This window comes from Rhopalosiphum padi, chromosome 4, assembly GCF_020882245.1.
Source record: "Rhopalosiphum padi isolate XX-2018 chromosome 4, ASM2088224v1, whole genome shotgun sequence".
Classification (NCBI taxonomy): Eukaryota; Metazoa; Arthropoda; class Insecta; order Hemiptera; family Aphididae; genus Rhopalosiphum; species Rhopalosiphum padi.
The window spans coordinates 53,227,952-53,246,733 of NC_083600.1; the positions used below are offsets into that span (position 1 = coordinate 53,227,952).

At 31.8% G+C, this 18,782-nt stretch overlaps 2 protein-coding genes across 2 annotated transcripts in view; one reads left to right on the forward strand and one right to left on the reverse strand.

Moving 5' to 3' along the window:
- Positions 1-336: 336 nt before the first annotated feature.
- Positions 337-18,782, forward strand: part of LOC132928300 (uncharacterized) — a 149,223-nt gene continuing 130,777 nt past the window's right edge. Inside the window, exon 1 of the mRNA XM_060992870.1 lies at positions 337-813. The gene's annotated coding sequence lies outside the window, so the exon portion shown is untranslated. The remainder of the gene's footprint in view (positions 814-18,782) is intronic.
- On the reverse strand, positions 10,482-18,677 carry LOC132930618 (uncharacterized). Its single transcript, XM_060996580.1, has 2 exons — positions 18,218-18,677; positions 10,482-12,693 (listed from the first exon to the last, which is right to left on the reverse strand). The coding sequence occupies exons 1-2, from the start codon at positions 18,244-18,246 to the stop codon at positions 10,875-10,877; spliced, it is 1,848 nt and encodes a 615-aa protein (XP_060852563.1). The 5' UTR covers positions 18,247-18,677; the 3' UTR covers positions 10,482-10,874.

The following is an 18,782-nucleotide window of genomic DNA, read 5'->3' on the forward strand; positions in this document are numbered from 1 at the left end:
ATAGACATAATATATTATATATGAATTATGCATGACGAGCATGCACTTACGACAATATATCGGCGGTGTATATTATTAACGGTTTAACAAACGGATTGGTTATGATTTTAAACGTCCATCGGATTCGGATTATCGTGTAACGCTCCGCAATCATTTTTCGGCGCACAGCGTTCGTGTTCTCAGATGTTTTGTCCGCCGAACAACGACACCCATACCATACTGTATAATATTATTATTATTATTATTATTATTATTATCATACGCCATGCGATGTCCAAGTTCCGGCGCCGGCGCTGTGCGGTACCGCGTGATCCGATTGCGTAGTTACACTCGCCGGTCGGTCGTCGGCAGTCCGGCTCGATCCGTGCGCCCGTCGACTTCGTACCGTTCGCGCGCCGTGGGGTTCACTGTCGGGCGAATAAAAAAAATAAATATTACTTCGTACGCCTGCAGGTTCGGCGATCCACCCGAGACGCGCCGTCGTGTTCGAATCCTGTTTGGTGCGATCGAATAATAGACGCACGACTCCGGATCGACGCGTTGCCGGATGTTCCTGATTTTCACGTCGCCGTGGATTCCGGTTAAAATTTCGTTTTTACCGTATGCCAGAAAAGTTTAAGCGTGTGTTCGTCCGATCCGACCGACTATATGTGGGGGGCGTGTTTTATACGTTTCGTGAATATTAATTTATTTATTTTGATGACATTACCGTCGGCGGAGAACATTACGGTTTAAACAGAAATAGAAACGATATTGTATCGACGCGAATACATATATTATATAGCTATTTTGTTGCCGATTAAACGAGTAAAGGTAAAAATAAATATTTAAATATTTAAAATAAGTGTATATTATAATGATATGCTTGTGTGTGAAGTCATTATATGGATACTCGAAGTATCGAAATGCATTCATAATACATTTATAAGGCGTATTTAAGTCTACATAAATGCATATTATATCGTTCCGTGTTTTAATTCGTCGATATGAAAAATAAAACTATTTTAAAAGTAAAAAACGAATTAGATACCTACTTATTTTTAACTTTGAATATGGTTTTCAAACACTTTATTATATTTTATTTACGATTAGAATCTATATACAGTACATGCAATATGGTTTTGATTAAATAAAAAAAAATATTGGAAACATTGATTTATGTTGGTTTTGAGAGACAGTATTACAATAAATAAAATACTAGCTGTTAAAAAGTTATTTATAATATACATAAATAATCAAATAAATATAAGATATTATATTTGAGAGATTGCGTGAAGTGATAGCATTTAATTTAATTTATGATTAAAGTCAACATATTATGAATTTTGGACTGTGATTGTATCACAATCACACCTATCAACATATTAATTAAAATAAAAACTATCTATGAAATAATAAAAATAACCAATAACACTGAACTTTTATATTTAATTTTATAGGTACATGTCTGCTTCGATACATTTTTAATTCGCGGTAAAGTTAAAATATGTACTTTTTTAAAGGTTAAATCTGAAATAGCAATTAGTTAAAAAAAATATATTTATTTGTATATATATTATAATATATATGCAGACATGCAGTAATATTACAGTTATGATAATTACAGCAATTATAATGTAGGGTAAGCGTTTATTCATTTAGATACCTACGCTCACATAATGTATACACGCATATACGATATACATGATATTTATTACAATGGTATTTTATTATTGTCTACGTCAAGAACAATAGTGCACGAGCAATGAGCATTATTGTTACCTTTTACAGAAAAATGTATAACAAATTGGGTGTTCGTTATAGGGGAAAATAACCCTTCACGTATAAGCATGCCTAATGACATCATGTTTGTCTTTAGACCCATTCTTGCAGGAGTCTGTATAATATGAGAAAACGAAAATTAATAGCGGTCAGGTAGTTTCATAGGCCAAATATAACGATAGAACATTTTGGTGAAAAAACAAATTTTAGTTTTTTTTTTATTGTTGTAAAATTGAATACATAAGATAAAATCGCATGATATAAGCCAAACACATTGTTTATAACTTGAAATAAATAATAAAATACTATAGGCATAATTGTTTATTACGACGAATGGCTAGTATTGAGTATTATTTAAATACATTTATACAGTTATTAAATATAATGAATATGTGTTATAATAAACATTTTTCAATAAAATATAAATTGTTGGAATAAAATAAAGTATTATCATTTATCATATATAAAGAGATAAGTGTTTATTATCTAGATAAAAAGTGCCATATTTTTAGTTATCTGTGTGCTACACTAGTTACAGCTGGTTTAAATATAATTGATATTATTTAGTACAAACTATATTAGGTAAGTACCTAAGTATGTAGTTTTATAAAAATTAATCATCTAAACTATGATATACTTTATTATTAATATAAAAATATTAAATATATAATATATATATATATATGTACTAAGATTTAAGTTAATTAGGTATAAAAAGTACATATCTATACTTATAAAATTACAAAATAACACTTCGTCTAAATAATCAAAACGATAGTTGTTAAAATTATTAAAAGTATAACAAATATTCGTTTTTGTTGATAAATTAAGATCAATATAAAAAACCAAAATAAGATAAAATAACAATTAAAAACTAACTAAATCAGTATGATTAAAATTGGTTACCGATAAAACCTTAAACTCTCAAAAGATACTATTATCTGTTAAATACAAATAATAGTAATTTATTGTCTACATAGAAAATATTATATCTACATTGTAATATTATATTATAAAAAATGTTTAAGTGGCCGCTACACCAGCATTTGTTTTCTCTGTCTATCTCCCACATAATACAGGAATAAAGATACTCCGTATTTTCACGATTACGACTCTCTGGTTCAGTTTAAGGCAAAAGCACCTATAATATATTTTAGAAAGAAGAGTATTTTCTGTGCATTGACCGGATAGATTTTTAATATTTACAATTTTGAATAAATTATTAATGGTTAAAAATAATTGAAATTATTTTAAATTAAAACATACTTATATTTATAAAAAATGTAAATATTAAAAATCTATCCGGTCAATGCATAGGAAATACTCTTCTTTATAAAATATATCAAGTGCTTTTGCCCTAAACTGAACCAGAGAGTTGTCATCGTGGAAATACGGAGTAGCTTTATTCTTTATTCCTATATTAGATAGACAGAGAAAACAAATGCTGGTGTAGCGGCCCCTTAATGAAATATATTTCATGTGCGCACATTTAGATAAGACTTACCAACGCATTTTTTAGTTTTATCTAATCATATTAATTATTTTAAGGCTTATATGGATATTAAATTATAGCTGATTCATAAAGTAAACAAATAAATTAAATTAAAAATAACTTTGATAAGATATAAACACAATGGGTGTTGGTCAGTCCGTGAATTTTAAAGCAGTTAATTGAATAATTCGCAATTATTTCGCATAAGCAAAATCTTCACATTTAAAAAGTAAAAACATTCATGAACAAAGTTTGGTTAAAAAAGTAAGTTTTGCTAATAATTTTTCAACAAGTAATTCTATTAAGTATGAAAATAATGTTGTTTACAAAAATAATGTAATAGTAAAAATTGAAAAAATATAATATTGAAAAATAAGAATTTTTCTCGTTTTTCAATAAATCCTTTGCTTTTTTTCCAAAATCTAATACACAAAATATGTATCCAATAACACAAGGGTCATTAAAATGGTGATTTGCAGGCCATATGTGGCCCATAGACAAACTACGTATCAGGCCCACAGACAAAAAAATTATTTTTTAAATAATTTTTTGGTGAGTTAACTCTTTTGGTTAGAAATAATTGAACACAGGTGCCAAGTGGTTTTCAAAGGATAATTTTTCGTTTTTCTCAATCGTCTTCAAGAAAATTCTAAAGTATTGATAAACAAACATCAATTTTTAATAAAATCTTGGCCAGATTTAGATAATTTAAACTTTTCTCAGAATCATTTTATGTTTAAAACGATGATCTATCAATTAAACTTGAAATGTTTTTTTTTTATAGAAATTAATAATTATGTACTAAATACTTAATTTTAAACACTGCTGTCGTAGGTGTCAATCCAGTCATATATTTTTACTTTTGTTTTCCACTAAATTTTGCATTGCATATAATTTTATAAAAATAAAAATTGAGTGTTACTTTATAGTATGTACTATGTACAATGTACATATATGTGCGTAAAGTTAGTGACAAAACCTTTATATATGCTTAAAAAAAACTGAAATGTTAAAAGACGTCTCTTTAGAAATGCTTAAAGCGTATGGCTTTTAGGTTTTTCGAATAGATTTGTCCAAGCGAATCGAAATGATTCTTTTGAAGGACCCACAAAAATGTCCACTTCCAAACATTGAATTCGACCGACGACCATTTCTACTCGACACTATGAATTGTCAGACAAACTGGAGGGGCGAAAATACAAATAACAGAAGTGATAATTGCGCAACGTTTCGTGAAATATATTGAGGGTATTATTATCTACCATTTGAATATTATATAGTCCTATTTGAGTATAATATGAACACACGAAATGATGTTTACTGATTATAATATGTTAAATATTCCTAACCAATGAGTCATCTCTTGTTTAGACAAAAGGTTAATAGACTTAAACAGTTAAATATAATAGGTATAATTAATGTAAAATATAATGTAGGTATACATATTATATAAAGTTTAAACAGTGTATAAGTCGACACTCTAAAACCTTTGCAATTTGCTTCTGGTTGCTGATAATGTACCTATATTCTAGAACACCTAAATGTCTTTATTCCAACCTTTATTCGTATAAAAATAATTTAGTTGAACTACTTAGTTACTAAATTATTGATACATTTTACAACAACATGTCAGTGGCAGTGTAATAATAATCGGTCGCTAATTTGTGGTTATTTAATTTTGGAAGTTGTAAGATGTATGAAGTTTTGGTCCCTTATTTCTACACCAGGGTTTTAGGATTGGGTATATCAGTATCACAGCAGCCCTAAAAGGGTTTGGCCCGCATAATGAATGTTTACTTACCGTAACATTGGCATTGGATAGGAAGTTCGCAGTAAGTACCTTTCACTAAGCTACCGATTGTTGTTTATATCACGCATAGTTAGCATTAAAATAACAGAGAAAGGTATTAGCATTGCGGAAAACGTCAAGATAAAAACACATTGAATTTTTCGGTGTACGTCATCATAATAATAGAGTTGACACTTGAAATTGATAACATTGATGAGTATTTATTAGACGTGCTCATGATTAAACACATCACATTATGTCTTTATATAATATTCCAATCAAACCTAATTTTAATTAAATCTTTAACACGAATCCATGGAATCTCGAAAAATAATTTCCATTAACTGTGAGTACCTATAATAATGTATTGTATCCCGAGTGTAAACAAATAAATATCATTTAATTTAAATTATTATATTATTTTATTTTTAATTATACACAACACACATAAATATATTATGATGAAGTATAGACAATTAATAAAAATTATGATATACTATGTTAACTATATATTTATATAGTAAACCGTAAAATATATAATATATACTTATATACATACCACACTTGTGATTATGTTTTATTTTATTATTTAATTAAACTCTTTTGTTTGTAGATTCATATATTACGTTTCTAAAAATAATACGACCTAACATAATTCTTAAACTTGCTATGCAATTAATTATTTGAAATAATAGTGTTTAATTATTATGATAGTATTTTATTAATGTTTATTAAGTTCAATAATTAAGCAAATTCGTCATCTACTATTATTCGTCATAAACGTTATATTATAATATTTATATTTCAACGCGTGACATTTTCAACACATTGAACATATAGGTACTATATATTTTATAATATGTATAAATGTATAATTATTATAATTGAATAAAAATAATAAGACCAACAGTTCTATAAACATGGTTATTTTTCAAATTAAAAACCTTCATTTGTAATATTTTTATAAAAATAAAAAAGTAGATATCAAAATATAAGTGACAATGTGACATATTAATATATTATTATCCCAGACTGATCAGATAACATTTGACATTTTAAAATAATTAGTTTCACGAAATTATATACATATTACAATTATTAAATAAATATATATTTTGCTAAATAATTAAATTTTTTCTTCTAGCAGATAACAGTTTAACACGTATCGGCTTAACTATTATTATTTATTTGATAATCTCATAATATATTGTTTGAATGTAGTCAATGCAAGTTATTAGATAGTGTATTATCATTATATTATAATATAATTATAATCAGTAGTTTTTTTTTTCTTAAGTATTATAGTATGAGTTCATTAATTAATTATCATTATTATGTTTTAATTAAAATAATACGATACTCTGGTTCATTATTGTAAGTATGATAAATATAGTATTCATTATTATGTTCTCTCAAAAGTATAATTATTTTTCATAAAATACTGCATATAAGTACTATTTATTTGGTTCGATTTGAGAGATTCTTTTGAATCGCGTGTTTTAAATTTTGAGGATTAGATACATTACAGTCATTAGGGAATAGCTTTTCTTTCAGTATATAAAATTAAACTAGTAACATTCATATTATATATATATACAAGTTTACGTATAAACTGGAGAAAATTGTCAGTACTACACCTAAGTTTCTAACTTATATTGTAAAATATATAAATATGAAAAGACAATAGTTTTTTAAACATTGTTTTGCTGGGTTTATCTAGTATAGGTATCAATTAAAATGTTATACGTACATTTGAATTATATATTATACGAACTATTTGTGAACTTCTTGTCAGTGAATTCAAAGTCATAATCTTCAAAGTGTTAAAAGTAACATTGATTGCGAAATATGAACTATATGTCTACATGCAATTTATAATAATATTTTCATAACATTGTAACCATATATTCATATGGTAAAGTACAAATAGGTTACACTTTTAACAACGATACTAGACGGTGCTGCAGCTGTTTCTCGAGCAATATCTCAAACGTCAACTTATGTTACAAAAACATATTTATAGTTTCGTGTAAGTATCAACTAATTTCTTTCTCTTTGTGTGCGATGCCTGCGTAATATTCACTATAGGATACATTGAGAATGGCTACTCGCTATTTACAGTAATAGGACATCCTTAGTTAGGTAGGTACTTATTTAAAGTTGTATTATAATAATAATAATAATAATAATATAATGTTCATACATTAACTGTTAACGTTGCATTATTGTCTGGCTGAAAACAGAACAAAATATATATCTAATACAGTTATCTACATAATATATAAACACAGTTCTTGACATTGTTTGACTCCCCAACGTATTCTATACACGTCTTATCATCCGTGAGTAGGACGCGTTCCAATCGAGTGAATAGAATAAGTATGTGGAGACTGTGAGATTACATAGAATCAAAGTCTTTTTTAGTCGATAGAGCGGAAAAGAAATACAAATTCCATAGGTATACTAAGAAGTAAATTCACAAAAAAATCTAGGGATTATTTTTTGAGAAGTAGGTACGGCACGCACTTGTTTTATTAATAACATAGTATAGCAGAACGTGCTAAATCATAAAAACACTGATTAGAGCGTGTATCAGTCAGACATGTAAATATTACACTGACTTGTATGCATACTATAAAAGATAGAACCACATTCAACCCAACAGCTACAACCTAATTGAACTCCGTTTATCTTTACGCGAGTCACGACACAATTCAGCCACAGATTCAATATGAAACGATAGGAATTAGAATAGAAAATAGAGCACAGAAAGTACGTGCAATGTAAAATGTTACCGTGTTTAATAATCTTTTATAATATTATAATGCGCCAAAATGAATTAATTTACGTTAAATCGATGAATAATTTTTAAAAAGAAATTCATAAATTTCAATATTGTTGTTGTTTTTATCTGTAAAACTAAAAAAAAAAAAAATATAAATTATTCACTAATTTGAATGAAGTATCATAATACTATTTCATATTTTAAATACTCTTTATAAGCCATTATAGTTAAAGTTATTTTAGATTCTGAGCGGACCGATGAATGTATTGATTTTACAATGTATATTTTTTTTGTTCGTCACAACCCTTTGAAGCAATAAAAATACTTCAAACTTCAACTTTGAGAATGGTTTTTGGTATTATATCAGATATAAGAGAAGAAAACGGCCAAAAATAAAAAAATTCTCAGTATATTTAAAATAATAAAAAAGTTAAAGAAAGACTGGAACTACGAGTATTACGCAAAACCAGATTTCAGTAAAATCGATTTTGTTTTTTTTTTTTTTTTTGTAATGAAAAAATGAATAGTTGTTGAGACTTGAAATGTTTACTAAATATTTATAACATTCAATTTTTATAGACATAAATTAAATTTTAATCTTTTTATATTAATGGTAGATCTATGAAATCGTTGTTTTATGATTTATTGTATGATGTTATTATTTTTGTTTGATAATAATATATATTATAGCTATAGGTATATATTTGTAGCTTGACAATTTAATTCAAGAATCTTCAAACAATAGTTTGTTGTTTCATCAGTTATAAAATATTAAAAATTCATAGTAAACAATTGTTTTTATTAATTGACAGATTTGTGCTGATTATTATTATTACAATTTCGTTTAATAATATTATACCAAAAATAATTTTTCAAAATTGTGTATATGGTAGTTATAGTTACATACCATGTAATCAATATAATAGTACGTTGTTCTCAAAAAAATCCGTTCAAAAAAATGTATAACAAAAATGCGCGATGCAAAATCAGTACCTACACGCAAGCACAACTTTAGATATTTATAATTGTTAGGTAAAAATGGAAAATTCAATTTGTATATATAGATAATCTGAAAGCAGTTTTCTATCCACTATATATTAGTGGATCTATTTATTGTTTATATATTGTTTTTATCAACTATAATATTCCATTGTAATAAAATACTAAAAAAGTAAAGTGTAATTAAATACCACAACTTTGTGTAATTTTTTCTATTTAATATTATTTTAATAACGGCGTACCACACTTATCATATGATACAGTATATTAATTACAACCGTTTATTATTTTATTGACACGGGAATTTTGTACTATTGAGATTTAGACTTGCTCATATTATAGATCTTTATATTACGATTTCAATTTATCATTCTATGTTATATTACAACTATTATAATGCAGATTATGATTTTTTAAAAGATATTTCAGTAAAAAACAATAATATATCAGTTAAAAATAGTTGATAATAGTGAGAATAAAATATGAAATCCTGTTTACCCCGGCTAACTTATTTAAGGTAGCTGGGTCAAAATTATGCATTTATTAGGTTTAAAATTGATAAAAATGCAAACTGCTTAATTTAAATATTATGCATTGTACATACAAAATAAATAATATAATAATTTATTAGTGTTATTGTTTTTAAGCGTGAACCTAATTTATTTGAAAAATAATTATATTATAATAGATATTAGTTAATAGTTATATGACTAAAGTCACGGTTTATTATTTGAAATAAAATATATAAATATATACATAGAAAATAATATTTTGGACTTGTACAAATTAATTTAAAAACAAGGGAAGTTTTGGATAAATTTAAATAGTAATAATAGTTACAGAAGAAAAACGAAGAATATGAGTAGATATATATTTATTAAATATTTAATTTATGGTAATCGGTAGATATATTGTTATAAAAACCATCAACATTTAAATTAATTAGGTACGATTTACCAATCAATAGTCATAACTAATATAGCATAATTTATTAATTATAATATATTATAATAAAAAATAAAATAAGGGCAAACTGAAATAACAATCACATTTTGTTTAATTTCAATTTAAGTTAGGTTAAATGGTTAAATGTTTAATTAATATAAGTAAAATATCAAAATTTGCTATAAGTTTCTTATTTATTAAATAATATGTAGAGATAAATCTATTCGATTAATTCTCTTGACTAGATTCGTTGATAGTTTGTTGTTTGGAAAACGAAATCATCTGCAGGTACTATATTGTATAATCTATAATATAATTCTTATTTAAATGTTTTAAGTTATCATTTTATTAATATCTTACTATTTAATTTTTGTTTCATAGTATTCAGGCGTTAATAATAGTTATAATAATTAATGTGTTAATTAATTATTAACGTGTATTTGAATACTAAATACAAATGTATTGTTTTTAAATTTAACTCATAATACGAGACCTACAATAATTTAGTTTTATAGTACATATTACGAGTATGTTTTTTGAAAAACTCTATTATTATAATAAAATTTTACAAAAACAGTTGTTCTTCGAATCATAATTTATTACAATATTATAGATACGTAGGGCGTAAATATACATATATATATCTATATAATATATTGTTATGGACGTCTCCACAACCGAGTTTGTTCGTTAGTAATAAATACGCGGTGTTTAAGTTATCACTAATACTTTATTAATATAATCAATTTTAAAAGAAATTAGTACACAGAATAATTGTTAGACTTAAGAAAATAACAGAGGCTCTGCTCGATGGTCTGCCAGGACTACACTAAATATTATACAGACGGCGAGACACGGTAGGGGCTCGCTCGGGCTCAAAACTGTCCACACAGCGAATTCCCTAAAACCGTGTCACTCTATCGGTTCACATGTTAATATGCTTACACACTATACTATATTATATTATATTATATTATAACTATATCCTATTCTGTGTATAGCATACAGACAGGGGTTCACAACACCCCCCGGACTACATGAGACATGGGGGTCTAATGATCACCATGTTTCACTTCATCCGTGAGTTCTGATGCTCTGAAGTTTTAGAATTTTGTAAGGGAGTGTGTGGATTGCACATACTCTGCTACATTCTGGGGTTCTGCTATTTCCGGTCTGTAGAGTCGAGGTAGATTACACTTATATTTGATCAACATGTACAGAATTATAACTATTATTAAAATGACAATACAATAAACTATAATAAAATGATGATCTGGATTTACAAATATGTTGGTATCGTTGTACATTTTAGATAATTCTTTCAGTTTTTTAGCATCTTCAGCTAACTGATTAAAATTTTTAAAATATTTATTTGTATCTATTTGCTCGGGAACACGGCTGTTAATTATTTCTGGCATTTTTAATATTGCGTGCAGATTCGGATTTTCTGGAACGAAATCTCTATGAATTTCTGATGATAGGGTTCTTGATGGTGTTAAAATCAGATTTTCTGTATATATAACACAATTATCGGAAATTTGAATTTTTCCTGTACCGTTGAGTAGGATTCTGCTAGAGTTTTGTGCGCATGTTACTGTAACTGCTTGCGAAATGCAATAATATAACCACGCGTTTTGTAGATAAAGCTTATGCCAGATTGTAGTATTTAGGTTCAGATATTTGAAATTACAAGCTCCTATCGTTTGATACGGGGAATTGTACAAAGATACCTCACAATTATCCTGGTGTTTAGATTTACTAATAGCCTCAGGATTTACACATAACTTAAAAGAGAACAATGTTTCACATTTTTCATACTGATCGTCGGTTAGACTGAAATGATATTCGTTAGTATCGCTTATTGCCAAGTACTGAGCTTGTGGTTCAATGATTAATATATTACCTTTATTTGTAGGTATCGGAAGTGGAATATTATGAAACAGGTTAAACCGAAGGTTTGACAATAAGGGTATACGGGTTACAAATACGAGATTCTGTTGGATGTACACTACGCTTAACTTGGATGTACGGAATAATTCCGGGATAGATAAATGAGATTCAGTTATAGGTAGCTCTAGTGTAGAAGGTAATGTCAGTTGTATTTGTTTAAGTTCGTGAATCAATTGAGATGGGGGGTAGACATTTGTATGCATCAATCCATTTAACGCTGAGTTGACAATGGATTGGAGGTTTTGAGTTTCCCAAGCAAATTGGTTTAGGAAAACTGTCAATATTGCAGTGTGTTCCAGGAAGGTGTTTTGTATTTCCAATACATTGATTGTTGCCTCAGAATGCCTTGATTGTTCTTCTATTCTGTTTATATTCTGCTGCAATTTCTGATCATCTGTTAGCAGTTCATGCATGGTGGAATTTACGTTATTTATGACTGAAGAGACTATGCGTATCTGTTCCTGTGATAGATGAACATATTTATCCTCGGAACGAGCAAGATGTTCAATGTTTTTGTAAAAGAATTCTGCATCCTGATCGGAGCAAACTCCAAAAAGAATGTTTGCTAGCCTTCCTACTGCATTTATCAACCCACGAGATTGTCGGTTCGGATGTTCAGAGGTTCTGTGGTCTGACCCAAGGATTCGTATGACAGAATTGAGATTTGATTCAATTTCTTGCATGAACGGAACCGTGGATTGTATGAAATCCGTACACGCACTAGTTAAGATCGAATCCTCTCTTTTTTTCAATTGAATACAAATATCGCCCGTTTGGTCATGGAATTTCTGGAGTATTTGGTACTTCATGTAATAAGTTGTTAGATTCACGTAAGTGATAAAATCCCAATTGGTGTAGGAAATGCGAAGAGGTCCCATTGCTTCAAAGTATAAGCCCGATGAGTTCTGAAATGAAGTAACTTGGAAACTTCCGCTCTGAGAGTTTGAAAGCCCACGACATACCATTGAGGTTCTGAAACATAATTTAGATTTCATTCATGAAATTTCTTCAAGAGATTTTTGTGCAATTTTACATGTTTATTTTTTTTTAAGATGGTCACATTCGGAGAGTCCGCATTAGTTTCCACCACTGTGAATGGTCCTAACCACTTAGGTGATAATTTTCCTTTACTTGTTTTTTCTTGCACTATGACTTTATCACCTTCATTGATTTTCAAAGGCACGGCTGTACGATCATATCGCTCCTGCGATTTCTGTTTTGATTTCATCTGTTGCTCTGTTACCATCTGGTGCGTTTCTTGCATAAGACGTTTCATTTCGTATTGATAATCTTGATAATTATACTGAGGTTCTGGCTTACGACTTAACGAATTTGGTATTGATAATGGATATCCGTACACGATTTCATGTGGTTGAAACCCTGTGGCTGTGTGTACTGAAGAATTATGACAGTACATTGCATAAGGGACATGTACATCCCAGTTTTGTGGATTTTTTCCAGAGTAGTTCCTTAAATATTCACCTAAGGTGCGGTGACTCCTCTCCAAGCTACCGTTACTCTGCGGATGATACGGGGTGGTCGATGTTTGAGAGATATTTAAAAGTTTGCATACTTCCTTGAAAACCTTACTAAGGAATTCAGTTCCACAGTCCGTCACTAGAGATTCAGGTTGCCCATGCAGACATACAAATTGAGTGACAAAATGCTGTGCGACGGTGTTTGCTTCATGATCCTTCATGGCACACGCCCAAGTGAATTTCGAAAAATCATCGATTAGAGTTAAAATATACGAATTCCCGTGGTAGGACTTGTTGAGTGGTCCTACGATGTCCATAAATACTTTTTCGAATGGTTTCGATGCAGTAGTTGTTATTACCATAGGTTCTTTGATGGTCCGGTTTGGAGTCTTGTTGATTTGACATGCAGGACATTTCTTGATGTATTTCCGGATTTGTGCCCTCATACCCTGCCATTGGTACTGCTGTGAAATTTTATTATATGTGCGCGTTACACCTTGATGTCCACCAAGTGGATTTTCGTGAAATTCCTTTATGATCTGTAGTTTGTTATCTGTCGTTAACTCATCGCGAGTGTATATCTGAATATACACAGGAGAGTCACGGAAGGTATACCTTAACATATTTCGTACGACTTCCCACTTCAGTCCATCTAGGTCGCAGCCTAGACGTGGACAAGCGAGCTGCGTAACTTTATACTTGACGCAGATTGACTTGAGGTTCTGTAGACTTTGGAAGAGAATTTCATAACTTGATTTTTGCCAGAAAAATTCTTTTGTGATTATATAAAACACCTGATGATTGTTCACATTGATTGTTGCAATCTCTGTTATTTGGCATTTTTGTCGACGAAGTTCATTAACTTTTCCAAATCGGGTTCGGAATTCAAATGCAATTCCTTTCCTTGCTTTAAAATCTGCTGATACACAATGTGCTAATGAGATTCCAGCCTCTACGGAAAACAGATCTCCTGTTAGCTCGGAAATTTTCTTCGTAGGACCCAGTTTAATTTCATCTGCTTCCAGAAATGCTTGATAACCAGTATCAACTTCCCTTTTCGATTCTAGGTCTAGGTGTTCGTTGTCTACTGATTTTAAAGAGGTTCCTTGAGTTTCTGGAGGTTCTGATTGGTTGTAATGACTCGATGAGGTCTGAGCTCTCGTAGTTACCGTTTGAATACGACTCAGTGCGTCAGCATTTGTGTTGTTCACTCCTGGTTTGAAATGGATAGTGTACTGGTACTCTTCCAGCTTGAGGCGCCAACGAGTGAGTCTTGATCCTGGATCGGTAATATTAAACAACCATACTAGTGCTCGATGATCGGTAATTATATTAAACTTTTGTCCGAATAGATAAGGTCTATATATCTTAATTCCCCATACTATGCTGGTTAGCTCCTTCTCGGTGGTGTTGTAGTTGATTTCTGCCTTATTTAGAGTACGAGATGCAAATGCTATCGGCAAATCCTTTCCTATCGGTCCTTGCGACAGTACACATCCGATCGCGTAGTCACTTGCATCACAAGTCAAGTTAAATGGTTTAGAGAAGTCCGGATATTGTAATATAGGTGCCTGTGTCAAGAGGTCTTTTAACTGTTCAAAAGATTTTTGGCAAAGGTCACTCCATCTGAACGTTGCGTCCTTTTTTAACAACGAGGTCAGTGGCTTAGCGATCTGCCCATAGTTTCTAATAAATCTTCTGTAGTAGCCTGAAAGTCCTAAAAATGACTTAACCTCTCTCACATTTCTTGGAATTGGAAATTGTTTCACACAACTTATCTTCTGAGGATCTGGCTTGACTCCTTCGTCAGTGATTTGATGTCCGAGATAATTGACTTCTTTTCGGAGAAATTCGCATTTCAGTGGTTGAAGTTTGAGATTGTATTTGCGGAGTCTCTGAAAAATCTCTGTGATTTTCTGTGAATGATCATTTAGATCTTTTGCATAGATGATTATGTCATCTAGGTATACGAATGCTTTGATTCCGTTTATACCGATTAGTACTTTATTCATGAGCCTCTGGAATGTCCCTGGAGCTCCCTTCAAACCAAATGGCATTCGCTGAAATTCGAAATGTCCCCGGTCTGTAGAAAACGCTGTTTTGCTACGGTCGGAGGGATCCATCGGGATTTGGTGGTACCCATGGGCTAAATCCAAGGTACTGTAATATTTTGACCTCCCTAGTTGGTCCAAAATATCCACGATGTTCGGAAGTGGAAAAGCATCCCCTATCGTAACCTCATTAAGTCGGCGAAAATCCACGCAGACACGGTATTTAACCTGGCCATTGACGTCGGGTTTCTTCGGAACTACTAGGAGTGGAGCGTTCCAAGGCGATTCACTAGCTGTAATCACACCTTCCCGTTCAAGGGTCTCCATTTGGTCCGTAATTTCCTGTCTATGCCTTTGTGGTAAACGGTAGGGCTTCACGTGAATTGGCGATACCGCTTCTGAGGTTTTGATTCCGTGTGTCACTGCTGTAGTTGCTGTCACCCGATCTCCTTCTAAGAAGAATATGTCAGAGTAATCTTGACAGATGGCCACTAATGATCCCTTTTCCTCCGAATTTAGATGATCGGTTCTAAGTGCTTCTTCCAATCGTTTTAGTCGACTACTGTTTGCATGAGGTTCTTCTTGTTGATCCATGACTTGTACCGAATGGATTAGAGCTTCCCTGAACTCCTCGTGGACCAATTCCTTTAAATTGGGCGTCTTTAGCCTTATTGTTTCTTCGGTTGGGTTGATGAGTGTGGCTAACACCCTTTTGTTTTGTACTCTGGTTACAGCATTACTGCACAAGACTGATTTCGTGATTTCTTGACATTCAATGATGATTATTTTGTCTTCCGCGTGATTCCCTGCTTCTATTCCTACGAGGGTTTCAGTGCGAGGTTGTAGCACTATTTCAGCCCCGTCAGGAATAATGACTTCGTTAGTCTGGTAATTCAGAATGATTTTGTTTTCCACCATAAATGGCCGTCCAAGGATACCATCGTTTGGGATTGGGAATGCAGAATGAACTACTTGGAACATTGCAACTATAGTTTTATCCTCGATAAATAGTTCCAATTGTGTTTGTCCCATTGTGTGTACTATCTGGTCATTAATGCCCTTCAGCTGATATATGACGTCTTCATACACGATAGTCTGATCTGCGAGGGAAGATATTTTTATTAAATTAAGCTCACTCCCAGAATCTAAGAGTAGCTTCGATTTTTTGTTGATGGTCTGTTGAATGTGGCAGGTTAGATGATCTTCATCTAATTCTGCTTTGAAGTAGAGGATCTGTCGTTGCCGGTGTTTTTTAACTCGCTCACCGGGCGCCCACCGCTGGCGGCCGGTTGCTGCTGGTTTTCCTGCTGGTTGCCTTCCTTTTTGGAGTTTACATAATTCCTTTTACGGCAATCTTTCAGCATGTGCCCTGGTTTTTTACAGTAGTTACATTGAATACTCCTAACTGGTGCCGTTACGGAAAAAGGTTTTGAGTTTGTCGTCGTCGGTTTGCTCCTACAGTCCTTCGCCATATGACCGACTTTATTGCAGTGAAAACAAGTGGGTTTCTTCGTGGATTGGTGAGGCGCCCCATATAACTTCTTTGTTGCTTCTTGCGAGTTTCTGACCCGTTCTTCTTCCCTTGCTGCTTGTATGGCCCTGTCTAATGTTAATGGATTCCTCGCCTTTATGAAGTCCTTTAAAGGTCCTAGTCCCTCTACAAAGACTTGGATGCTTTGCTTCTTGATGCTCGTTCCTAGCGCTTGGGCTACCTCCCAACTGTGCCCACTTGTCTCTTGCTCTATGATGAGTGTTTGGAGTTGCTCAATTCTGTTGGCGTAGTTTGTTACGTCTTCTCCGATTTTCTGTCTCGTCGAATACAACTCCGAGAATAGATATGTGGTCGTCCTCTGCGGTTCCAATGCAGACTTTAACGCTTCCTTTAGTTCAGCCCAGTGTCTTATCTCCTTAAACTTGACTGCCTGACGGGCTTTCCCTGTCAGTCTAACTTGTATTCCTTGGAGTAGTCGAGCCTGTACATGGTCATGCGCGCATGCTAACGCAAACTCGCATTTTTCCAAAAATATCTCTAACTCCTCCTGCTTGTCTCCACTGAACGAGCCTGGCAAGAGTTTTAGAGCAGCCTCCAATCCTATTGTCTCTTCTCTGGGTCCGAATGAATATCGGACACCTGATTGATCCGAGTTTCCTTCAGTTATTGGAGGATTTGATATTGCTTGTGTGTCTGTATTCGATTGTCCTTCAGAATTTACCATGATGCTTTGTCGAGTATTATCGTTAATACCCGTTGTCTGAACTGCTTCCTGAATGTCTTGATTCATGTTTTGGTAACTGGAGTTAAGAGGAGGGGAAGGTATAGTCTGATTTAAAAGATTTTCTTCAATGGTTTGGTCTAGGATATTAAGGTTGAGTTGATTTTCTACTTCCCCCAAAACAGTATCTACTTCCCCCAAAGTTACGGAGACGTTATGTATTAACTCTGAATTATGGTCTATTAGTACGCCAGTTCTGATGAAGATGTTATCAGTACTGATATTCCCAATAGAACGTTCGGATGTCGGATTTTCTGGATTTGAGAATCGTACTGGTAAGCTTACACGAGGGGTAGGACTTGGCGGTGTTATTGGATCACTCGATTCGTTATCTGGATTTGGGGACGATCTATCCAACCCGTTTTCCCGTTTTCCGCTCATTAACTACTTATCTACTTGGCTGATACTTAACGAATTGCTAACCTATATTTATATATATGTGTGTATGTTTACATGCAATTATAAATTAATGCTAATGTTAACTACGATATTAATATTATATTAATACAATAATACTACAGATTTACGATTCTAAATTATACAGAAAGAAATAATAATGATAAAAAAAAACAAAAATAGATAAGAAAGAAAAACGTACTTATCGATCAGTACGGAGTGTAGTCGAGATATGGTTTCAAAAATTTTTTTTTTTATTATTATTATTATTTCTTTATTATTTTTTTTTTTTACTTACAGTAGTGCAGTTAAAATGATCCTTGCCATGTTTTTTATTTTTTTTTTTTTTTTACTGATTTTTTTAACACTTCTACTGGATGCTCAAATGATCTGCACTGATGTTCTGCTTGGCTTGGCTCGAATTCCTTGGATGTTAACGACGACTTTCCTCTTCGACTGCGCTTGTGGAATCGACGTTCGCTAGCCCCGAAACTGCTGGCGCGGGGACCACTACACCCTGTAGTGGGTTTCTCTGCTTGCTTACGACTTGTCGTTAATAAACAACGGTCGCATATATTTTATTTGATAACGACGATCGCGTATTTACACCGATTACAACGATCGCGTATTTTTAAATTTAACGCTTATCAGTTATCACGAATTCGAAACGCTAACGCGAGTTGTGTTGTTTGTTTACACTTCGCGGCGGCGCTGATTACGAGCGTCGTGCACTGGATATCAGTGTTTTCAGCGGCTATCAGCTGCTGGTACTATATTATAATATATATATATATATATATATACATATATATATATATATATATATATATATTCGGCGGCGGCACAGACGTCTGGTTTCGTAA